At 31.7% G+C, this 25,916-nt stretch overlaps 2 protein-coding genes across 3 annotated transcripts; both read left to right on the top strand.

Annotated features, from left to right (window-relative positions):
* Positions 1 to 5,154: 5,154 nt before the first annotated feature.
* Positions 5,155 to 12,595, top strand: LOC129316393 (autophagy-related protein 3). 2 transcript variants are annotated; one of them, XM_054960800.1, is made up of 10 exons: positions 5,155 to 5,489; positions 5,852 to 5,922; positions 6,952 to 7,068; positions 7,159 to 7,322; positions 7,795 to 7,868; positions 8,077 to 8,128; positions 9,053 to 9,118; positions 9,305 to 9,432; positions 10,329 to 10,430; positions 12,340 to 12,595. In XM_054960800.1, exons 1-9 carry the CDS (start codon positions 5,329 to 5,331, stop codon positions 10,423 to 10,425), a joined length of 930 nt encoding a protein of 309 aa, XP_054816775.1. In that variant the 5' UTR covers positions 5,155 to 5,328; the 3' UTR covers positions 10,426 to 10,430; positions 12,340 to 12,595. The 2 variants fall into 2 exon arrangements, with proteins under 2 accessions (XP_054816775.1, XP_054816774.1); XM_054960799.1 differs by having other exon boundaries at positions 5,158 to 5,489; positions 7,156 to 7,322.
* Positions 12,596 to 15,371: 2,776 nt separating this feature from the next.
* On the top strand, positions 15,372 to 16,507 carry LOC129316585 (PLAT domain-containing protein 3-like). The gene is made up of 2 exons (XM_054961000.1): positions 15,372 to 15,496; positions 15,852 to 16,507. The coding sequence occupies exons 1-2, from the start codon at positions 15,428 to 15,430 to the stop codon at positions 16,311 to 16,313; spliced, it is 531 nt and encodes a 176-aa protein (XP_054816975.1). The 5' UTR covers positions 15,372 to 15,427; the 3' UTR covers positions 16,314 to 16,507.
* Positions 16,508 to 25,916: the final 9,409 nt, after the last annotated feature.

The raw sequence follows: 25,916 nt of genomic DNA, 5'->3' as shown, positions 1-25,916 counted from the left end.
TGCCAAGCATTGAAAACAAATTAACTTGATTCATTATAAAGTTTTTAAAAAAGTTAAAAAGCTTGATCTTTATAATTAATCAAGTTGGGATAAGAATTGGACTATCAATTTTATTAAGAGATACGGACAATTTTTTTTATCATAGATTTTAAGAAGTTTCCTCTCAAAAAGCATCTTTCCACTTGTTTCACCTTTTATTTGAGAAAAATTAACATGTTTATTTAAATATGTTGGTTAAAAACATATTTATTTAAATCATAATCTAAAAAATCACATTTTTATCAGCAAGTTTAAATAAATTTTAAAAATAATATATACCATAGATGAAAGATGTCCTCGAAAATATGAATTAAGTTACATTTTTATTATTGATTTTTTGTGCGGGCACATTGATCATCCTAAAGTTATGAGTAGGGCTAATGTTCCATCATCATTAAAATTTCATTATTTTAATTTTTAGTTGACTAAAAGTTATAAAAATCATATAAATATTAAAATAAGTATTATTTGAGAAACTTAATATTGATTAGGTTTTCAGTTAATTAACTGTTAGGTGGCAATTAGTAGAAATTACTTGATGCTAGCAACATAGCTTTGGTGATTGTCGATTGTGTTTTCAACCTCAATGATGGTTGGGGGAGGTAATTTTCATTGTTTTTCTATGGAATCATGGCCATTTTCATAAGTGTAATTTAATTTTTAATTTCATTGAAGCCTCGTGGGACTTAGATGGCATTTCCCTATTTCAAGTGACCTAGTTGAAACTAATCCCCTGCTAAGGGACTTTCCAGAAATTCTTCCCTTTTCTTTTGCTATTAGTCCACGAGATAATCATCCAAGTACGAGCTGACCCACCAAAGTTGTTAGCTTTCGTACAAACTAAAAAAAAAAAATACCTAACATCTCACTCAATATAATTAATTATTTTTAAATTTATTAATAAATAAACTTAAAAGAATAAAAGCTCAGTTGTTAATGAATCTGAAAATAATTAATTGTACTCCTTCTTTTGTATATATAAAAAAAACTGTATTACACAGTATAAAAAAGTTAATTAATCATAATAATTATGTCTAAAAATAAAGAATTGAACTAAAATATCTTATATTAATCAACATATAAGTATACATTAATTATTTTTTGTTAATGTAAATTATGAGGGATTTTTGAAAATGTGTAATAAATGCCAATTGAAATATGTGATTTTGTTTTATAAAAATATACATAAAAGAAATAATTTTTTTATAAATAAAGATGAAATAGTATTGAGTGAGATTTGTATATAATTCTCTCCAATAAGATTGAGCTAAAACAAATGATGAATAAAACCCTAGCTTGGCCCTCCTGATATATATAATTTTTTTGATGAATGTTGATTGACTAATTTAAAATAACTTTTTAACTTAATATAATGTATTTTTTTTATTGCAACTTGACATAATGTAATAATAATGGCCAATTGTTGAGTATTTATAATTTAAAAACTCTATTTCTATCTTAATATTCTTTTGGTTTCTGGGGGAACCCCTCGGTATCGTGATTTTCTTTTTATTCCGTTTAGTTGCAGAATCTTTCACTGAGAAATTTTTACTTCTATTTATGAAATATCAATATTTCAAAATACTTGATGTACTGACTTTGACATAAGTATTGAAATATTATTTTTTAATTAAAAATATTTTTAATTTTTAATATTTATTTAATATTTTTAAATTTACAGGTCAATACTTTAGAATTGATAAGCTGTTTTCATAAAAATTAATTTTCTGTTAAAAATTATCATATTAATTTTTTTCTTTCTAATATATTTTTATGATTTTTTAAAGAAAAGATTAACATTCTTAGAAAATAGGTTTTTCATGTTATCAAAGATTAATAATTTATTTATTTACTTATATTTTACTATTTATTTTTAAGTATATCCATTTTAAGTTGTAACTTATTTTGTAGATTTTATTTTGTTTCAAAATATTCTATGAATTAAATTAATATTTAAAATAAAATTTAGAATTCATATATATTAATATGTTCAATGAATTTTTTTATAAATACATACACATATACCCTAAACATATTGTATTCTATTTTTTTAAATAAAAGTATTAATGTATTGGAGTATTCGATTACGCATCATATCTGCACATCATAGATCTTCATTCTTTAGTTTTATTAAACACGTAATATCCATTTTTTTTTACATAATTGCTAATTTGTGTATTTTTTTTTTAATGATGGTCTTTTAGATTAATTGTAACTATATTATTTTTTGAAAATATTTTCCTTTATTTTAAAATTATAAAGATTCAAACAGTAACTAAGCTCAAAGGTATTTTTTATGTTATCCCATGTTTGAAGCTTTGCTTTGGCCAATAAATAATAAAAGAAGTTTAATACTAGAGTTTCTTGTTACTCATTAGAATGGGAGAATCACGCCCAAGGGTCTCAGGGCCAAAAAAATTGCATTCAGGGCACAATATAATATGCAATGTCCCTATAGACTTGAGGGTCTTAAATGAACATATGTTTTAATGAGAAAAGACTCATTTGCCCTTCCCAAAACTAACCAACGTTCCATCTAATTTTTTCTTCCTCCTCTCTTCTTTCTCTCTCTTCCTCTTCGTCATCTTCTTCCTTCTCTCCCTCCTCTTTCTTATTTTCTTGTTGTGATAGTTGTTTGAAGGTGTCACTTGACTGTGGTTGGCGGAGTGAAACAATTGTGTTAGTGGTAGAGGGATGGATTGCAAGATTGTAGCAGCTGCAAATTTATGGGGTCATGTTGGCGTTGGCAGGCTAAGTCAGATTATAAGAGCATTCAACCATGAGAGCAAGCACGATTTGGCATTGATGGTGAGTGACTTCTGGAGAACGATAGTAATGGCGCTGAGTATTAGTGTAGCAATGATAATGATTCTAGCCTGTTTGAGATTTTTGGAAATTGTATGAGATTTTTGAGAACTGCTACAGAAGTTGTAAAATTAAGAACTTGTTATTATTGAGTTGTGAATATTTAAAATCAAAAATTCTAAACTTAAAATTGTAAATCACTAAACCTATACTTATAAATATTTGAACATTTAATTGTAAATTTTGGCAAGACATCAACTCTAAACTTATGCTTATCAAGATATAGACTTCTATTTGTAAATATTTGAACAACTACTTGTGAATATTAGGACTTGTACTTATAAATTTTTGAACTTTACTTATTTGTACAAGAGTATAAAATGGTTTGGGTGTAATATTTTGTATTAGTTATTAGAGCATTTCAATAATATCAAAGCTCAAAATACCCTCACATTCACAACAAAAATTGAAGGAAAAATAAAAATAATAGGATGAAGAATCAAAATGTAATTAGTGTTCCTCTAGGACTGTATGTGTGTTATCTCAAGTTAGTTTTTTGTAAATGAATATATGACATATATTGTGGTATATGTTTGGAAAATATTTATTGTAGTGTAAATAAAATTATTTGCAATGATCATCTATACAGTTTACCCATACTTAAGCATGCAAATCATGTAAAATAGATGGAAATTGTGATATTAATAAATGAATATTGTCATATTATATAAACTTTCTATTGTTTATAACTTAAGAAACTTTTATAAATATTGAACTTAATGACACAAACCATTTAAATAGAATTAGATGAACATTATATTGTTAATAAATTGACCTTGTTATGTTATACACAGATTTTTGTTGTTCAAGTTAAAAATACATTATGAATGTTTAATCACACCAATCATATGAAATATATAGAGATTGTATTATTAATAAATGAACTTTGTTTGTTATATACTAGTATTTTTTTGGTTTATGTTACAATAACATTCTAAATGTTTAACCACATGAACCATGTAAAATAGATAGATATTGTATTGTTAATAGATGGACCTTTTTATATTTTATATGACCTTTCTATTGTTCATGTAACAAAAACATTATAAATGTTTAATCACATAGATCATGTAAAATAGATGAATATTGTAATGTTAATAAATATACTTTTTCATATTATAGATAGACTTTTGTTATTTATAACTTAGGTAACTGTACAAATGATTATTGCAAATAATTTTATTTACACCACAACAAGTGTTCTCCAAACATACATCACAATGTATACCATACATCCATTTACAAAATATCAACTTAAAATAGCACAGACACAATTTTACAGGAATATTAATTACATTATAATGCTTTATCTTATTATTTTTATTTTTCTCTTGTTCCTATTGTGAGTGCAAGGACACTTTAAACTTTGACATTATTGGGATGCTTTATTAACTAGTTTAAAATGTCACACCTGAACCACTTTATACTCTTGCATAAATAAGGTAAGTTCAAAAATTTATAAATAAAAGTTCTAATATTCATAAATACAAATTCAAATATTTATAAGTAAAAATCTATATCTCAACAAGCAAAAGTTCAAAGTTGACGTGCTATTAAAGTTCACAAATTTATAATTAACTGTTCGAATATTTACAAGTATAATTTTAGTTATTCATAATTTAAAGTCAAGAAATTTCAACTTTAGATATCCACAATTTAATGATAACAAGTTTTGATTTTCAAAACTTTTATAGCAGTTTCTAAAAATTTCATTGCAATTCCCATAAATCCTATAAATCTCATAAAATTTAGAATCCTATAAGAAGAAGATGATGATGAAATGAAATAGAAAAGATAGAAGGAAGAGAAAGAGAAAGAGGAGAGGAGGAGAAGAGATAGGGTCTGTTTGGCAATTTATTTTAGGAATAATTTTTTATTTTCATAATAAAAGAATAAAAAAATCTGTTTGATAATATTTTTAAAAGTATTTTAGAAAATAAAAAAATAAAATATTATTTTGAAGAATAAAAAAATAAAAATAACTCTTAAGTGTTCTAGATTATTATGCTGAAAAATAAAGAAAAATAAAAAAAATATTTATTTTTATTATTTTTTTATTTTTAAAATATGTTTATAAAATATTAATTCTTAAATAATAAAATAAAATAATTTCAAACAACCCTAAACTATGACATTGGTTTTTTTTTGAAGGGGCAAATGAGTCTTTTTATGTGAAAAACATATGTCTGCGGGCTTGCGGAGACATTTTTTATTGGCAATTAAGGGGGAAAAAATTAAAAGTACTTCAGAAAATTTAGATGGAAGCAACACAATGAAAGGTTACTTGGCACGAAAACGACAATCCAAACTTCCTTGATTGTTCGAATCACTTGGAAAATCCAAGCCTCTCTCTGGCATTGAAATCGTCCGATCCTCTTCCTTCGACAATTTCTCTCAGAAGCTGCCAAGTCCTTTGAGGAAGAGATGGTTTTGTCTCAGAAACTCCACGAAGCTTTCAAAGGCACTATGGAGAGGATCACGGGCCCTCGAACTGTCTCGGCTTTCAAAGAGAAAGGAGTTCTCAGTGTCACCGAGTTCGTTGAAGCCGGCGATAATCTCGTCGCCAAATGCCCCACCTGGTCCTGGTAATTTACTGGACATTCCCATTTAGTATCTCGGAAAATTATACGAATATTTGCGCATTATTCCTGTTTCTTAATTTGGGGAAGGGCACCAGATCGTTACTTTAGTTTGAAGCTTTGTTTAGGTAAGGGTGTACCCTTCGGAAGAAATTCTTATTATAGGTAAATATATTATTACTTCTCTAGTGGAGCTCTGGTGTGATCATGTTGTGACTGAGGGTTGGGCATTCGAATTGAATTCATGATGATTAACCAGCCATTTATCAAAGTTTGAATCTTTTTTATCCATGTAAATGCTACTCTTTCAGTTGCTGAACTTTATTCTGTATGCTTATGTTGATTCTATGTTTCATGATATAAAACAGGGAATCAGGTGAGCCTAACAAGAGGAAGCCATACTTACCACCACAGAAGCAATTCTTAATTACTAGGAATGGTAAGACCTGCATGAAATTATGCTCCATATTTTTTTTGTTTTGATTTACTTTTATTTATTGGAAGCAGTTATTTTCCCCTTACGAAAGCATTATACTAATTCTAATTGTGCTTCTGCATAAATGTGCTGCGTTCTATGTGTCTCAGCTCTACCATTTAATGTAGTAGTTATTGTTGATATTGAAAAACCAAGTAATCGGTGATGAATATTGTTGGAAGTTTATCAGGTAGTTAATTATCTAATAAGCAAGCTGTGTATACTTGGGAGTCTTATTCAGCACTCCCATCAATTATGACCACATGCAAAACACATGCAAAACAAAGAAAGCATGGCGACTTCATAATTTCAATTGCTTGATTTACATGACAAAGTTTCCATTGTAATGAATTGTAGCACATTATGTAAATAATTTGTAAATATCTACGAGGAGGAGGACCTAAATGTACACTGCTTTACTTATCTGTGCTTATCATTTTTAGTTTTCTCCCCCTTCCCCCATGGTTCTTTGGTTTCTCTTGTTTTATTTAGAATAAACTTATGATACTAGGAAGCATTGGATTTGCCGTGCTGACCCTCTTGCTTAATCTGATGCTTCAAAGGGCATCTGAAATTGGCCAAGCCTTTTGCTTATTATTTTGTGTAATGATGGTTTCATTATTTAATACTGGTACTAATTATTATTAGTTAGCATTTATAATGGATTGAGTGGATGATGTGAGCAAGTCATAATTGCTGATGTGAACCTGGGTCCAGATCGTATCTGGCCAAAGATTCTACCTTTTTATTTTCTTTTCTTTGGCTTTTGGGTTAGAATACATAATTGTGAGAGGACATGTCATTTGAGATACAGTGACTGACTGGCTCTGCAAGATATGGGTAACATGGGTTAGAACTCGGGAGCTGAACAAAATAGCTATTTTTTTTCACTTTAACGGCTTAATCATCCCTTACTGAATCAGATGGTTCCTGCCATGTCCCCTCATTTGTAGTTGTCCTATTTGGTGCTGAATTTTGAATTTGTTTTAACAGTGCCTTGTCTTCGAAGAGCTGCATCTGTAGAAGAAGAGTATGAAGCTGCTGGAGGAGAAGTTTTACTTGATGATGAAGATAATGATGGGTGGCTAGCAACTCATGGGAAGCCTAAGGGTACGTTTTTTGACTAAAGTCTATTGTGCTTTTACATTATTTATTTGATTATTTGATCTTATTTCTGCATTTTTCTTTTGTTTTTAGAAGGTAAATCTGATGAGGATGAGAATTTACCTTCCATGGAAAGCATAGAAATCAGCAAAAAGGATTCTGTTAAGCCAATTTCTTCCAACATGGGAGGTGAGGAAGAAGAGGATATTCCAGACATGGAAGAGTTTGAAGAAGCTGACAATGTTATTATTACAGATCCTGTAAGTTGATACTGCACTTATTATCTTGGAGGGCTCTTCATAGCTTGAATTGTAACGATTTAATATTATATTGTTTTTCTCCTCAATACTTTATGGTTCACTAGGGTTTGTTTGAATGTAGTATGTCCCTCATGTTTCACTTATTGCCTGGTTAGAGATCTTACAATTTTTTAATGGTGTTGATTTTTTGTACTCACTCACTACCACAACCGCACTTCTGTTCTTACAATTTCAACGTTACTGTATGAGTGGATCATGACATACCCGGATGTGAACCTTAATTCAAAATTTTCAACTATGAATTTTCTTCACTTGTATAATTTCTTTGCACTATTTCGTGTTATTCTGCATTTGCATGGTTCTTGTTAAATAATTTATTTTTGTTGTTGCTTTTTTTTTTTTGGTTACTGGTATGATAATTCTGATCTGTGTCGTTTATGTGCTGTTACGCTGAATGGGTGCAACTCTTCAGTCCACATATCTAGTAGCTCAAGAACCTGACGATGATAATATTCTTCGAACCCGAACATATGATGTCAGCATCACGTAAGTTCAGTTTCAATATCGATCTTAAATGTCATTTAGCAGATTCTGCTTCTCCTAAAACTCATTCATTTTAATGTCATGCAGAGCAGTGATGTGATCTTGTATGATTGACATTATAATTGTGGTCCATTTGGTACTTATTTTACATTAGAAACCAATTAGTGTTCTGGCAACTATCTAGAAAAGCTATCCTTTCCTTGGTTTGCAGGTATGACAAGTACTATCAAACCCCTCGAGTGTGGCTTACTGGATATGACGAGGTCAGTGTTACTCACTTGACCCTTGCCACTTGTATATTTCATTGTTACTCCAGTGTATTCATTTACTGGAGCTATTAAAACATGTATTTAAAGGTTTGCCTTTGTGTGCGTGACCTTGACACTTCCAACCAAGAGAGAGAGAGATGGTTTGTGCAGATGAATGATATGAAAATGTTGGAATTTTAATGAGAATTCTTGTTTATTTAGTGGTGGAGTCAGTTTTATGCACTCTATGAGCTAATTTATCTGTTTAAATTTTTAAAAAAAGCTTTTGAGAAATTTGAAGATGGTTATTTGAATTTTTTTAAAAAATCAGAATATTTATTTATATAAAACCAGATTCCTAGCTATCTTGAGAAGTTACTTTGAGCAGTTTCTAAAAATAAATCATTTTTTTATAATGTAACCTAGCACAAAATGACTTCTACTTTTCATAAGATTCCTAAATAATAAATCAGTTTTCCTAATATCTCTAATCCATGGTCAACATTGTCACTAGCCTCTGCTGATTCAAATGGACCTTTGTGATTGTTTATACTATGTATGTTCCTCAAACAGAGAGGATGTAGACCTAGGCCTCCTGGACTACAATTACATTATGGTGTCATTTGCGGGCTCTTAATATTTACAGGGTGAAATCTTCTTTTTTGTTTCCAGTTTTCTTTTTCATGCATGCTTGTGTCTGTGTTGGCAGTTCTATCATGGTTTGAGTTCCAGTACTTTACTCTTATTGATTTCTTAGGATTGTCATATCTTGCATTCTGGGCAATTGAATATATGTATCCTATAGCACATGTACTTTATGCTTTATTATCAGCGACCAAAAGGTGACTTTGGGAAACATATTGTCTCTTCCACCATATTTAATTGTATGCCCTAGAAACCAGACCAATTTATTAAATACCAATTTCTGTCTTGTGGCAGTCAAGGATGCTTTTGCAACCAGAACTAGTCCTTGAAGATGTTAGTCAAGACCATGCACGCAAAACGGTGAGACAGACATTTGGATGATTATGTCCAACTTGAAATGATAGTTTTTGTTTATTTGAGTAGATTTACAAGGAATGGATGTTAGTTATCAATTATAATGCTGTGACTATAATCCTCATTGATTATGTTTGGGTGGTTTCCGCTATTCTGTGAATTAAATTGTATGCTTATTGAATCTATATGCAGGTAACAATTGAGGACCACCCTCACTTGCCTGGGAAGCATGCATCTATTCATCCTTGTCGGCATGGAGCAGTGATGAAGAAAATCATTGATGTGCTGATGTCACGTGGAGTTGAACCAGAAGTTGACAAGTAAACCCTTTTTCTTTATCATATAAGATGCTACCTTTGGTATTCAATTACTCCATTTGGCATTTTGTCTGATTAGATGTATAGGATAGCTCTGGTACCGGATGCTGTAACATCATCCATATCTCATGCAAATGGTTCAACTATTAACTTCAGAAATGCTTTTTCAGTGAAAATGTACTTTCAACCCCTCCTTTGAGAATGAATAGTCCTTATCTTCTAATATTGAACATGGTGAGATCTGATGAATGGCCAAAAGTGTAAACCTTTTAGAGCTTACTGTTAAGCATGCTCATTTACTTTTCCCCATTACCTAATTATATTTTGATTTACCAGCTGATTTGAGATATTAAAAATTTGTGTTTTGTGAATTGATAATGTTATCAATCATTTTAATTGTCCATAATAGAATTTGATGACATATGGCTTCATTGAAGAGTTGGATTAGCGCCCTTTGACTTGGTCTACCCACAAATACGTTATAAATATTTCTTTGGGTTCTTGGGAATCCATGAAGCACTCAAACTATTTCTTGATATGATTCTTCTGAAATTGAGTCCTATGTAATAAGGACTTAATGGAATGACTGTTCACCCATTCTGTGGGAGAGTTCAATGATATGGCAATCGTGAATTTTATTTGGAATAGTTGTTGAACATTTATACTTGTCACTATCATCGGACATCTTAAAACAAAAAGAGAAGGAAAAGCCTAGTTGGTAAGCCCAACATGCAATTTTCTTTTCTGGTGATTAAAGTGCAAATTTCTAAACCTGAACACTACTTTTTGTAAATCATGTCACTGCTAATGGCTGAGTATAGAAGCAGGAGTGATCTTTTATTCTTCTTATTTCCTCTAATTTTGTATGACGTGCTACAATCAGTTATTTATTTTCACAGGTATCTATTCTTATTCTTGAAATTCATGGCCTCTGTAATTCCAACAATTGAGTATGACTACACCATGGATTTTGATCTTGGTAGCTCCAGCCGTTGACCAAGGTAATTGTTATTGCTATCTTTAGTGCTTTATTTAAATTCAATAAATTCCAGCTATGTTTCTTCATTGCCAGTCCAACTTTGTTAACTCTACCAAGCATGGTGTCCCTCTCTGTCTGTCATGCCTCCGTGGCATCCTCATTCAATTTATCATCTATATCTATTGGTCATTTATTGAATATGTTTATGCTGGTGTTTATTTGTGGCTTGGTTATTTCTGTCTAGTATGGCCATAAATTCTGTTTGAGATTTAGAGGACCAACTTTTTCCTTTTTTCCCATTGGAGAATACCTTTCACTTCTCTGCTCTATCCCATATTTTATTGTAATTATATTTTTCTCATAGTGAGATACTATTTAATTCATGCAGAAAAATACTACCACTATAACACTATTAATATGTATGCCCACACATACATGCAAATTTGCATACGCATACTCATCTAAATGTTTATTCACATGCACAGACACATGGTATGAGAGCTTTCTACATTATTTTCAAATGTTGACTTAGGAATACCCTTTTTCCTTGAGGCTTGTCCTGTGGTTTTAGCACCAAGAAAACAAAGTCTTTCTGTAAAATATCCATATTCTGGCCTTATGGAATTCTTAAAGGAAGACGATCTGCAGGGGGTATAGTGTCAGTGATGTTGGGGATTCACGATGGGGGACATCTTAGATACATGGTTTAGTTTTATATGTTGATATGGATGTTCTAACGGTTATTTTATTGCGTATGTTATTTTATTATAACACGCTTGAGGCCATACTGGTCATTAAAGAGCCCTGACATGAAACTAAAATTGACACGAACACAAAAACAAGGCAACATGATAACGGCCAGATATGTTTTGGGGAGAATCAAGAATGACATGTTTTAAGTGCCATGTCATGTAGTGGCACGGCCTTGGCTCATTTGAATCCCTATGAATTGGGATGTGTAATCAAGTTGAGAAGAGCCAATCATTATCTATGCTTGCTCTTGTTTATTTAGATACGCTGACCTCAGCTTTATTTATGTCAATAATTGTGATCAAACTTGACTCCCTTTCGTAAAGGAGTCCAGCTTGAGGAGTTCATAAACAATGCTGAAGATATATAATGAGTACTTGCATGCATGCATATATAATCTAAACAAGCTTACATTTGTGTTTATGTAAGAAATAAACTTGGAACTATAAATGTTATAATATTTGATTAGATATAAACGATTCTATTTGTTGACGACTTGTGAAGTCATGTACAAAGAATTGTTATTCTTTATTGGTGACCAAAAATAAATGCTTTAATATGTTTTTAGCTCTTTTATTATAAATAAGTTGGGTGAAATCCAAACTTCTAGCAAGTCATATTCAAATTGTAATTTACAAACAATTCGATTAATTTGCACATGTAGCTATGCATTTAGCTGTGGTAAATGGGATGAATGCTCGCCCATTTCTGTGCACATGATCATGAATTTGGTTTTTTTTTAGTACGAGACTGAATGATAATGAATTTGGCTAATCATTGTAGTTGATGCATTTATATGTGTATCTTTAATTTTCAGCTTGTTTTTGCTTGGGTAGAACAGTAAAAGTTCCTTTTCTTTTTCTTTTGCCCTATGTTTATTAGCCATTAGCACAAAAATGTCTGTTGCCATCTTGAACCTGTAAAGAGTGAATAGATAAAAACTAAAGAGAATACTTTTGTAAGTTGTTGAATTAGACATCTTGATCAACAATATTTTCAAAGACTTGGTTGATGATAAATTATAATGATATTGTGCAATTCATGTAGCGGACTCCATTTAATGGGTTAAGACTTGTTATTGCTATGGTATCTTTATTGGCTATCATGTGTGGCTTTGCTGAGATACTGATGATATTATATAATGCCCTTTTAATGAGATTTGAACTTGTTGGATTTTGCAGATGGAAGCTGCAAATTCAAGTATTAACCAGACTTTTCTGCTTCTCCTCCGTTGATTCAATCTGGTGTACCAGAGCTTTAACCTGTTTTTCTTTCTTTGCTGCACATATTAAAACTACAACCAGTATTAGTTTGATAAAGTCTACATGTCATGTAAATTATGGCCATGTGCTTTACTGGAGGTTGGACAGATATTTATATGTACATAATTGATAGTTTGACACGCCATTCATGAAACATGCTGTTATTTACTCCCAAGACACTTGATTCCGCTTGATATTTTTTCTTGCCATTCTTGTGGCGGTGATCCTGCAATTATTGATATATTATCACTATCAATATTCATATCAAATATTTTTTTTTTGGATCCAAATATTAATATCAAATATTAAATTTTAATAAGTCATGTTATTGGTAAGTAATAAATAGCAGCATGGTTTATTTTCTTAAATCCTCTTAGATAACCATGAGTTCTATCTTTGGAAAGCCACATCTCCATATGTTTTCATTATCTTTGATCAGCACTCCACAAGAAGGATGAAGCATGTCCAGTATTATTGATTGAACCATTTATGTTTAGTTTAACCCAGCCACGATAGGGTTGGTTTTGAACTTTTAAACTGTGTTTTGGAGTCTTCTGTCACTCATCAAACATGCACTAAGTTGTTTTTGCATTGTTTAGAAGTGTTATTGCTTATTTGAAAAAATCATTTCGGGAGAATGACCCAAAAAAAAAAAAAATCTCAAAATATACATGACAATTAAGTATCACCAAATATGATATTTCTTTTGGTCTAAATATAAATATTTTTTCTTAGTTAATCTTAGTTCAAATTATGAGCAACTTAATATATTAATTTTTTATTTTATTTATTGTATTTATTAATCTAGGTTTTTGTGTAAATATTTTTGACTCTGGAGTTTAGAGGTAAAAAGAAAAATTAATATATATTTTTATGGGAACTAGGCCTTTATTAATATATGAATTTTTTCTTAAAACTGTTTATATTTTGAATCAGAGGGAGTAATTATTTAGTTTTTAATGGAAAACTGCTTATATTTTGAATTTTTTTCTTAAAACTGCTTATATTTTGGCATTTTAATTTTTTATGGAATGATATTTTTCCAACAACTATTGTAGGAAATGACTATTTTAATTGTGTTATTGACTAAAACACAATAAAAATGATTATTTTTAAATAAATTTATGATTTATAAATGAATTAAAAATAACTACTACTTTTTTTGAAAATGATTATTTTAATTGTACCATGATAAACAAATTTACATAAAAAAGTAATTATTCTTTGTTCCATTTTAATCAATAACGTAACCAAAAAGTAATCATTTCCTATAATAATCATTAAGGTCAAATATGTCATTTTGTCAAAATTTAAAATTGTAGACAGGTCCTTAAGGATTAAATAATAATAATCACATTTTGAACTATTTAATTGTTATTTGCAAATTTTGAAAGGTTTTTTTTTGTCATTTTCCCTATTTTGGGAGAGATTTTGCGTCTGTATTAGATTTCTAAAACATATTATTGGAATGGATATATAGCTTAACTTTTATAATAAGTATATAACCTACGTAAAAATAAGGCAAGACTTGTATATTTAACTTTATATACTTAACATATTCAATTAAATTAAGATAAGTGACTTTTTAATGTGTTATTAAATTAATAACAAGAATTTATTATAAAATAAATAATCTAAAAAAATCTACATGTCTTTATTTAATTAAAAATAATCATTTTAATTATATAAAGTGGAGTATATAAGTTTTTTTATAAAAATATATTTCAATGAAAAATATTGATGATAAAAAAATATATTTATATACATATAAATCAAACTACTTATTTGTTGGGAGCTTATTTGAACAATTTTTGAAATATTAAACCATCCGTAAGTCAGCTATTTTTGTTATGGTGAAATTATAATGGAAATGTATTTTCTTCGTTGGCTTAAAAAAATATTATTTGTTATGGCGGTGCAATCCATGAGACTAACGTTTGCATTTAAATATTTCTAACATGCCACTCTGTCACTAGTGCACTGAGCGCTTGTCCCCACCCCGTTGTCGCTTGCGTCCCGTCACAATCTTCATGTAAATTTACCAGTATTTTTAAAATTGAACCCCATATTAAATAGAAAAAGTTAGCAATTTAGGATTTTCATCGTCTAATCCAGTTAAATCAATTATCAAATTAATAATATAATAATTAAATTAAAAAATTATGAGTATATAATAATATAAATATGAAAAATAAATATATAATTATTATTTTAACTTAAAAACAAAACCAAATATTTTAAGTTTATTTAACAAGTTACATGATACAATATAATATCAAATAATTAAAAAAATTAATCATTTTTAAAAAAAATTAATTAAAAATATAAAAAAAGAACAATGGTATTTTTGAACCATTTGGGTTTTAAAAAATGGATTTAATTTCTGACTTGATTTCAGTTTCTAGTCTAACTGTTGGTCCAAAGTGGCTTAATTTAGTCCAACTCTCCAAATAGTTTTTCCAGCTTAATCAAGCCATTAGCTTAATTGGTCGACAGTCCAATCATTCAGTTTGGTCTGATTTTTTCATCATTAAAATTTATATATTTATTATATTTTTTAAGTCATGAAGAAAATAAATATAAATATAACTCACATTTAAAAATCATTCAAGTTCAGTTATAGATTTTTTAACATGCATGAAGAGTTGAGTTTTGCATGTTAAATTAAACCATGCATGTTAAACCAAAATAATCCTATGTAAATGAATATAACTGGTATTTAAAAATCATTCAAGTTTGGTTACCTATTTGTTATCATTTCTTCTATGTGGACAGGTGTGTTTTCCTACTAAAACACTTTGAAACACTCTCTCACAATAAACGGGAGTACATCTCCAAAGGAAAATTCGAACTTTGATTAATTACATTATATGACTAAATTCTTGTATTAGAGTCAATCTTTTATCTTTTGAACAAGAAAATTGACTATAAATACCATAAAATCAGCAGCATACAACATAATCAACACACGAGCAGTAGTTACTGAGAAAGTAAGTGACTCGTGAAAATGAAGAGTTGCATACTCTCTTCGCTATGTCTAGCTCTCTTCCTCGCCGCAGTTTCTGGAGGCTCCGATGTAAGTTTTCTTCAATTCTTATTCATCGTTCTTTAAAGATCTCATTCTTTCTTCAGCTATCCATCAAATCTAAGCAAGAATTCAAGTTCTTCATCATCACTACCATTATTTCTTAAGGATACATCTAAAGCTATCCCCAGATCGAAGTTTAACATGATAAAGAGCTACATATCATTTGGATCTCCAAAATTAAATCAATTTTTCCCTCTTGTGTTTTGGCATATATAGATTTTCTCAAATATAAATTGCATTCCAATAAACTAAAGATTTGATAGCCATTATACTTTATTTACTGGATCAGTGTGATGTTGTTTAGTATAACATGATGATCTCACGTAGACATTTCATCGAACAGAGGAAATGCGTTTATACCTTATATGTGAAGACAGGTTCGATGATCAAAGCCGGAACTGATTCCAAAATCAGCGTGACGCTCAGCGATGCCTCAGGCCGATCAGTGTGGATCCCAAACCTCTGGTCATGGGGCCTCATGGGTCCCACGCACGACTACTTTAAGCGAGGCAACCGCGACATCTTCAGTGGCCGTGGTCCCTGCATCGGTTCGCCGATCTGCCGCCTTAACCTTACCTCCGACGGCGCCGGAGCTCACCACAGCTGGTTCTGTGAATACATCGAGGTCACGTCGACCGGGCCCCACAAGAACTGCTCGCAGTCCGTCTTCTGCGTCGATCAGTGGCTCGCCCACGAAGTTGCGCCGTTTGATCTGACAGCATTGATCGACGGGTGCAAAGGCGCAGCGGCGGACAAGAATCCGAAGAAATTTGTTGTGACGAATCCGAAAAGTTCATCGGCATGATTGTGTGAGGATGAGAAGATGGAAATAATGTGATGAGATTGAGTGCTTGTTAATTAGTGTTTGGGTTTATCGTCGATATATATATATATATATATATAGTTTCTGCAAGACGAAGTTTCTGCGAGCACTTCGTCTTGCCTCTACTGTGTATACATGCCAATGTTACTACTAAGATACTCTACGTCCCTGGTGTACTGGACATGAGGGTGTCATGGCAACGAAGTGAAAACGGATTGATCATTAAGGGTGTGTTTAGATTTTAATTAGAGAAAACTGATTATAAAAAAAAAGTGATTATTAAAACATAATGATGTTTGGATAATATTTTTTAAATTAATTTTAATAAAATTGAAGATATTTGAATAATTTTTTAAAATTAATTTTAAATATGAAAATTACAATAAAGAAAGGGAAATGAGGGGGAAAAAGATGGGAAAAATGCTCAAATGCCAGAACGGATTCTAGAATGGAGGAAAAATAAGCTTCTGCGAAATGGAGTTCTGAGAGGTAAATGAGATTTTGAGAAAGTGGAGTGTTTGCATAAACATTTTTAAAATCATGATTTTGGTTCGTATAATTGACTTTGAGGAGTATCCAAACAGATCCGATATTAGTTTAAAAATTAATGATAAAAATTATAGTTAAATAAATTTGGTCAAGCATTGGTTTAACCGTTTGCTTATTCAATTGGGTGCTTGACATAAATTTTTATACTATGATTCATGGTTAGATTTGATTAGATTTTGGGCAAAAATAATAAAGTGAACCAAGCCAGTTTAGGGACGTACCCACCTTAGAGGAGGAGTTCCCAATTGCCCCTAAGAAATTTGCCAAAAATACACTTATTGCTTTTTTGTCAAAATCACACTTGCCCTGATAAAAAAATTAATTAACCCACATTCTCTTTAAAATTATCAAGCATTCATACTTAATTGGTTTGGTTTGGTTTTCTTTTCAATTTGGTTTGGTTCAAAGTATGGATCAAACTTGGATGATTTTTTAGATTTTTTTAATTTTCTCTTGGAATTATATAATAAACATATTTATTGATAATTTTTAACTTATTAATTAGCATCCTTCATTAAAAAAAAGGCTCTTGAGAGCAACTAAGAAAAAAAATTTTAATATAATCATATAAGTCAGACTTTTCACCACAAGTCCATAAATTAACTTTAATTCAAAATAAAATTTATATTCTAAATAAATAAAATCCTATTGCATCGTTTGGTACAATAAAAGTGATTTTTAATGAAAATAAAAATAGATATAAAAGTGAAAATAGATATAGATATGGAAATGGGAATGGGGATTTAAAATGTAACAGTCCTAGCTCATCAAGGGCATCTCCCCTTGGACTTTCATCGTGTTGGATACATCTTCCTTTAGGCCCCACACGGGACAATCCCTCCTAAAAAAGCTTCAAGAGACAAGGCTTTTCCACAGTAGTATGTGGGATTATAATCTTGCAATAAATATTGTGAGGAGAGCCTCCCCAGGCTTGATCTTCCAACCTCTCTTACTTGAAGAAGTTGAGGCTGAACCTGGTACCACTGAACTAGTGGCAGGAATATAATTCCACATACTATTATAGGGAAGCCTTGTCTCCTAACGCTCTCTTAAGAGGGGTCATCCCATATAGGGTTTAGGGGGAGGTGTGTCCAATGTGATGAAAGTCCAGGGGGAGAGGCTGGGGCTGGGGCTGTTACACAACACATTCTAAAGAACTGATTTTGTGGAAGAGTTTTCCACCTGTGCTTTTATGTTCCAAGTCACTTATTCCTTTATGTCCAATTTGTAGAATTTCTCTACCAAGTCAGTTAGACATATGTATTATACCAACGTTGTGCATGTTAACAGTCACGAAAGAGATGCATTACGTCCTCCACTTCATTACAACCGTACGGGCACGAGACTGTTGTATTTAGGCTTCTTTGTGATATGAACTCATTAGTATGCACTCTGTTATGAGCTATTTGCTAGAAAAGGTCTTAATTTTCTTCGGGATAGGCCATCTCTAAATCATTTGCCAAATAGGGTCTTTGGGTTCTTTAACAACTGCAAAAGCAAAGAATAACTAATAGAAAAAAGCCATATGTGTTTATCCTCCACACTCTCTTCATTTGGAACTCTAGTATTAGTAATAAGATCCATCACATGAATAGGTAGCTAAGGTAATAGTTTGAAAGTGTCTTAACCTCTCAAGGGGAGAACATAATCCCTCACAGATGCATTCATATCAACAAACTCCCTACCATTGTTCACAAACTCAATTAGAGCTTGTTTGTTTGCTAACCATTTATCAAGCCAAAAAGAAGTTTGATAGCCCGATAGCACTTTTCTCCCCAATTTGTGTTGGAAGGAATCCCACACCTTAGTTATACTTCTCCAACTAACTAATTGAAGCTCCTACCTTGCTTTTGATTTCTAGTAAAGAGCCATCCCCACATTTATATTTAGATCATGGTATTTGGGCTTATAATGCTTTTGGGTTGGTGACCAATCCCCAATATAACTTCCATATGAAAGCCTAATTCTCAAATTTCAATTCCTTATACCCAATCCACTAAATTCTTTATGTTTTGGATAGTTTCCCAAGACAAAAGGTGCAGCTTCCTATTTCCCTTACTCTCTCCCTAAAGGAACTCCTTATTCACTTTCTCTAGCTTATTCAGAATACCTATAGGCAATAAGATCATCTGCATGTAGTAACTAGGTAGAGTTGAGAGAACAGACTTAATCAAGACAGATCTTCCTACTAGCGTAAGAAACTTGCTCTTTTAACTTCATAACCTTTTCCTAGCTCTGCATAGGAGAGGGGTAAAGAAGGCTTTGGTGGCTCTCTTGTGAATAAGAGGTATCCCTAAGTATTTTCCCGAATCTAGTTAAACTAACTCTTAAATCATGACTCAGTTCTTGTGCTCTGGTAATGTGAACATTTATTGAGGTAAAGAGCTTAGTCTTCTCTTATTTATTTTCTGGCCTGATGCTGCATTGAATTTACCCATAACTCTGTTCATAGCTTCTATTTGGTTTTGAGAAGCATCACAAAAAAGGATCTAGTCATTTGTAAAAAACAAGTGTGATAATCTGGGCTTATCTTAAACTAGCTGGATGGGTTTCCACTCACCACTAGCAATTTCATCTTCAATGAAGTGGCTCAGCTTTTCCATGCATAAGGTAAATATGTAAGGGGAGATAGGGTTACCTTGCTTGAGGCTGCGAGATAGTTTGAATTCATTGGAAGATACACCATTCTACATCCCTTTTGTTGTTAGGGTGTTAATACACGTCATGATGACTTTACAAAAGTCTTCTCTAAAGCCTACCTCTTTCAAGTATCTTCTGATAAAAGGCCATTCAAGTATATCATAAGCTTTCTCAAGATCGACCTTCACCGCCACCAAGCCTTTCTTTCTTTTTGTCTTCATCATCATATTGATCACCTCTTGGGCTATGATTATGTTATAACTACTTTGTCCTCCCGCTATAAAACTGCTCTAGTGATTCTTTATAAGTGGGGCATAAGACCTTTAATTTTATTAGCAATCACCTTTGAAACTATTTTATAGCTCATATTGCATAATGAGATTGGTCCGAAATCTTTCATACATTTCAGTCTATCTATCTTAGGCATGAGAACTATGTGTGTACAATTAATTCTCTCAAGCTTCCCTGATTCCCAAAATATCTCCTTACCCATAGTACATATTGAAACCCTCAAGGCTTCCTAGTATTGTTGGTAAAGAATAGCTTGAATTCTATCGGGTTCTAAAGCCTTGAAAGTACTAATTTCAAAAGTGGCTTGCTTAATCTCCTCATCTGACACCTCACAAGACAAAGAAGTAATGTAACTTCTAAGCTTCAGATATGTTTTTATTAGAATGAGTATTGATTACATCAACCATTTCAGCTTGGAAAAATTTTTTATAGTAGGAAACAACATTATCTTGTAATTTCTCATGATAAAAAATCCAATTTCCATCACCATCCTTCAAAGCCTCAATTTTGTTCTTTTTTCTCCTAATGGCAATAGTAGCATGTAAAAACTTACTGCTTCTATCTCCCCAATTCAACTATTGCATTTAGACTTCTAGTATTAGAGAAGTTCTTCTTGAGCCAACACCTTGTTATAATCCTTCCACAGCTCTGCTTATACTTGTTGTAAATATTAAGAGTCCTTTCTACTTCTAGCAGCATCAATTCCTGTGAACCTATACAAAAGGTGTCTCTTTTTCCTTAGAATATTGCCTATTCTGGATTTGTTCCAGTAGTTGGTGACTTGTTCAAACCTTTTAACCTTAACATTCTAATCTCCATCCTCCCAACATTGACTAACAACTTCATCAAAGCCTTCTTTTAAAACCAAGCTGCTTGGCACTTGAAAACAGGTTGGAATCAACATTGATTCTGATGATTGACATTCATAATGCAGATACGATAATGGTCTGAGCCAAATCTCCCCAAATGAAAAGCTTTGAAATCATGAAAGGCAAGATTCCATTCATAATTAGAGAATGCCCAGTCAATCCTTTCTTTGATATTGTTGTTTTCCCAGGTGAATCTATCTCCCACATATCCAACTCTATAAGCTTAGCCTTATGGATTGCTATATTAAATTGTTGCATTGATAGTAAGTTCGGTGAGGCCCCCCTATTTATCCTCTTTAGAAAGAAAAGTATTAAAATCCCTGCCACTAACTAAGGATCATTAATATTTGCCCCCAAAATTTCAAGACTATTCCATAGTGCCTTTCTCAGAACATAATTCATCTCAGCATAAACACATGATAACCAAAAACTATTAATGCCCCCATTTTCCATCACATGCAGATTGTTAGAAAACACATAATTAATAGTAAATTTATTACTATTCCATAACAATCAAATACTACTAAAAATCATGTGGCTTCAACTTTCAACTAATTGGAAAATCCTAGCTTTTTGCAAATTGTATCTGCTTTCTCCACCTCTAACTTTGGTTTCAAAAAGTGCTAGAATATTAACATTTCTTCCCCTTACTAGATCACAAACTTTATTAGGGAAAGCTTTAGCAACAGCCCCTTACAATTCTAAGCAATAAACTCCATAAACATAGGAAAAGGAATATGTTATAGGGTTCTAACATGTGGAGCTTAAACCACTCCTCCGTTCACAACCTCCTCGATAGTCCTAGTGATTTCACCATTAACACCTTCTTCAACTGCTTTAAAAATTGGTTCTAATGTTTGATCCCACCCTTCACATGGGTTTGAGATGACAATCACCCTAATTTTAAATCGGGGGGCCTCGGTTGGTGGTATATTTGATTCCCCTTGCCAGTCGTGCTTGTACTGTGGTCTTGTCTAGAATAGTTTTGGCTTGGACATTGAGAAAGTGGGAATTTCTCTACCATGGTAAAAGTAGAATCATGTTCTTGAAACTGTTGCTCTGGGAATAGAGGACCCTTTTGTGATAATGAGCCCGCAACAATATTATGTCGTCTTTCAACAATCTTATGTTTTACCAATGGGGACAGCAACTTGGGCCTTGTAGCTTGATTTCTCTTATTCCTACTTGATCGGATTGGAGATCCTCTTCCAGATCCATTTGTTTTTTGCTTTTGGTTAGGCCTACTTTATGTAAATTATATTTGATTCCCCTTGCCAGCCGTGCTTGTACTGTGGTCTTGTCTAGAATAGTTTTGGCTTGGACATTGAGAAAGTGGGAATTTCTCTACCATGGTAAAAGTAGAATCATGTTCTTGAAACTGTTGCTCTGGGAGTAGAGGACCCTTTTGTGATAATGAGCCCGCAACAATATTATTTCATCTTTCAACAATCTTATGTTTTACCAATGTGGATAGTAACTTGGACCTTGTAGCTTGATTTCTCTTATTCCTATTTGATCGGATTGGAGATCCTCTTACAGATCCATTCGTTTTTTGCTTTTGCTTGGGCCTACTTCATGTAAATTCTTGGTGCTAAAACTGTTAGCATTAAATCTAAAGGGCTCGTTTTTGTTTCTCGTTTTGTTTTCAGGCCCCTCTTGGCCTAAATCCATTGCCATTGTCACGCCTCAATATAGAAGTGACTGGCATGGAATATGAGTACAGAACACATATCTCTTAAGTCTTAGTTTTAAAAAAATTCTATTTACTTTATTTTCTCTTTTTTTTTCATAATTATATTTATTTTGAATTTAGGATATCCTTAGTGGTTTTCCCTTAAACAAATGAATTAATATATATCTATATATATTTTGTAAAATTTTGACAAAACCTCCCAAAAATTCTACAATATAAATTTCAAACAGAAAATCTTAACAACCAGGAGCTCTATTCTTTTCAACCAACAGACAATGTTGTAATAATATAAGAACCCTAACTATAGTTTATGTGGAGCACCTAACATTATATTTACAAATATAATACATGAATTTAGGTTAACATTAGAAGAGACTTGACCCACCATTCTTCTCACTTCACTCAATGCTAAAGCTCTTTAATGACTAATAGAAGATACAACACCGGTTAATGTGTCTAAGACCAAAGAAATATTTTTTAGTGAATAACGCCTTAACCATAAAATTTGTAGGATTAAAAATGAATAATTTATAATATTTATGCAAATTAAAGAGAAGACGATACAATATAATAAAATTGGTAAATTTACAATAAATTTTTATGCAACTTCAAAGAATCTTTAAAATACAATCTTCACAAGTCAAATAGATTAAATAAATAAAAATAATATCATCTTGCTAAATAAAAACCACTAAAGTATGAGATCATCAATTAATTAAAAAATTCATACGTTTTGGGATTTATTAAAACAATTTACAAATATGGTTACACAGTCCACGAGGAAAAATAATCAAGTGTGACATAAGTCAGGAAGACAAATGTGGACACACAGCCCATAAAGGTAATGCTAACCAAACGGGGCTTGAAGATATGAAAACAAATGCAAGTATGAGACCCACAAATAATAAATGTGAGAACAAAGCTCACGAAAATCAAACTAGTTAGTCTTTGACCATGACATGCCAAAGGCTAACAGAACTGCCGTTAACAACCAGTGTTCTATATAAAGTTCTAAGTTCTCTTCAAATCCATTTTTGAATATGCGAGAAAATCATCACTTTTAAAATAAGATTTTTTCTTCTTACTATCAAACTCGCATAAACTGTTTAAAACATTAATCCTTTATAAATATGAAAATTCACAACTAACATTTTGTAAACTTCTTTGTCAATTTTTATGATTATCTTTATTGAAAAGAAAGTACTAGAATTTATAAAAACATTTCCGCCAATCTTATAAGTATAAATCATGACAAGTTCAAGAGCTAAATAAATTTAATTAATAATATTAATCAATGCTAGAGTGACATATATTAATAACTGTAAATTGTTAAAAATAATTTGATAAAAAAAATTTTTAAAAATATAAATTGATTGGGACGTTATCTACTTACCTCAAGTATTCCCAAGTACTATAATTTATCTCTTAGGACTTCAATCAACTTTTCCTTCCTCTAAGTATTTGATTCAATATAAAGAAGGACTTAATAGACTTACTCTAATTAGATAAATTATCTTCCAAGATTAACAACACTATAAATAGGTGGGTTCCAAATCGTTATAATTCACTCAACCAAATCTCCATTCTTTCAATTCTTTCAATACTTAACATGTCCACTTCTCTATTCGACACTTATTTGCTATTAAAAGACCAACATCCACCTCTTACACATCTTATCAAACATTGTGTTCATTCATCGTATTCTTTAAATCTCTCTCTCTCTCTTTTTGTTTTTTTTCCTAATAATTTCCAATTGTTAATATTCAAATTTATCATGCTTCACAAATTGAATAACTTTCCAAGAATTAATTTAAGCTTAACCAACACAAAATATAAACTCATCTTCTCCTCTTACATCCACTAAACAATTTATAGTGAAGTTACTTTTGTAAATGAGTTTTCTAATGCTTAATTCAGAACTTGCTGGAATTCCCTTGACTCCCTCTCATTCTCTCTCTCTTACTATCATAAGCAATTAGGGAGGAAAATCAAAACCCATTTTTAGCCAAAGCCCAACAGCACACGAACACAACAAAAAGAGGAAGGGAGATGGATCTTTGACTCACCACAAAGTCAGCAGAGGAACAAAGAAAAGCATTCGAAGCTCCTTAGCTCTAGATCCCTCACAACAGAACAGGAAAGAGAATAAAAAAGGTAAGTAAGCTGAATAGTGTTCTGCAATGCTGAAAATAATCAGAACTAAAAGGAAAAGAGGACCAGATGTGTTTCTTTCAGCCACGTCGATAGAGATAAAAAAGGAGGAGAAGTCAAATGCGAAACAGAGAAAGAGAGAAGAACCTTCACAACTCTAACTTGTAGCAGCAATGATCAAACTACTGGAAATATCTCATCCACTAGCACACACTCAGGTGGCAGCGATGCATTTCATAGGACAAAGAAATTTATGGTGCACCGTCACAGTAACACATAAACAAAGGAGGGAGAGGATGCTAGAATAGTACTCATATGGCAGCGCACAAATAGCAGAAGAAGAGAAAAATTTGACACACCTTTAGTGGGTGAAGATGGGAAAGGCGAAGGAAGAGGAAGGTAATCTTAAGAGCCTTGGAAAATTTGAAAAAAAAATGTAGGGGGAAGAAGAGAAAAGAAATGGTGGTGTAAGTTTCTGGTCACTTCTTTCGTCTCTTAACCTTTCTTTCTTTCTTTTTTTTTTTTTTTGGTTTTCAAATGGGCAAAAATGGTAATTTGTAGCTAAAGCAAATAAAAATTTTCTATTTGATCCTCAAAGGTTCAAACTCAAAACCACTTAAATAAGTATCTGCATAATCACCACTATACTAGCTCTTTCTCTTGCTATATATGTCCCCAAATAAATAAAAATACTATTAAAATGTATTATTACATATTTTAAAATTTCTTATAAATTTATAGGTTATTACAGCCACTACAACATCCTTCGTCCAATAATCTTATTCTTTATCTTTTCATTTGACTCATTTCTCTCCACTTTTCTTTCATTACTCAGTTTCTATGCTTTTATATTGAACTCATCAACATGACCCTTACTCTTTTGATTGATGTTCTGCTACCCTTCTTTTTGCCTCCATCTGTCGCTACTCCCTTTTTCATGAAAGGAGGAATATGTATACTAGGCTCATTCTTCCCCAACCTCTAAAAGCACTCCAAACCTAGATGTAGAAGCAAGTTTTGAGTGGACAGAGTATTTTTTTTACTTTGGTGATTTGGGGTCTATGTGTAGCCTCCATTTTTTTCCTGACTGAACCACCTATTCTTGAAAGGTTTCTTTTCAAGCATCCAAATTTCGTACTCCTCTTCTAGAGTGATATGACTAGGATTCATAGGGCCAAAATCCATCATCGAGTTCTTTGTTGCTGTCTTCTTCGGTATGTTTCCTCTTGTCTCATTCTCACCGATATTGGTTTCCTTCTTAAGCAAGGGACACTACTCTTTTTTATGTCCATGTTGCCCTTAGTTGAAGCAAATTACCTCTAACCCTTCATACATGATTGTGAAGACTTGGCGATGTATAACAAATCTCAAAGATAGTCTTTTGTTTAGATC

Source organism: Prosopis cineraria, unplaced genomic scaffold (assembly GCF_029017545.1).
Source record: "Prosopis cineraria cultivar Desert tree isolate PC_DT_omini unplaced genomic scaffold, ASM2901754v1 PC7, whole genome shotgun sequence".
Lineage (NCBI taxonomy): Eukaryota > Viridiplantae > Streptophyta > Magnoliopsida > Fabales > Fabaceae > Prosopis > Prosopis cineraria.
This window is presented reverse-complemented; position numbering and strand designations above follow the sequence as displayed.

Bases quoted from the DNA above. Each gene is read 5' to 3' on its own strand.
- LOC129316393 (XM_054960799.1), top strand. From the start codon at position 5,329: ATGGTTTTGTCTCAGAAACTCCACGAAGCTTTCAAAGGCACTATGGAG. The intron at 5,923-6,951 runs GTAAGACCTGCA...TTGTTTTAACAG, and splicing joins ATTCTTAATTACTAGGAATG to TGCCTTGTCTTCGAAGAGCT. The intron at 7,869-8,076 runs GTAAGTTCAGTT...CTTGGTTTGCAG, and splicing joins ACATATGATGTCAGCATCAC to GTATGACAAGTACTATCAAA.
- LOC129316585 (XM_054961000.1), top strand. From the start codon at position 15,428: ATGAAGAGTTGCATACTCTCTTCGCTATGTCTAGCTCTCTTCCTCGCC. The intron at 15,497-15,851 runs GTAAGTTTTCTT...TTCATCGAACAG, and splicing joins CAGTTTCTGGAGGCTCCGAT to AGGAAATGCGTTTATACCTT.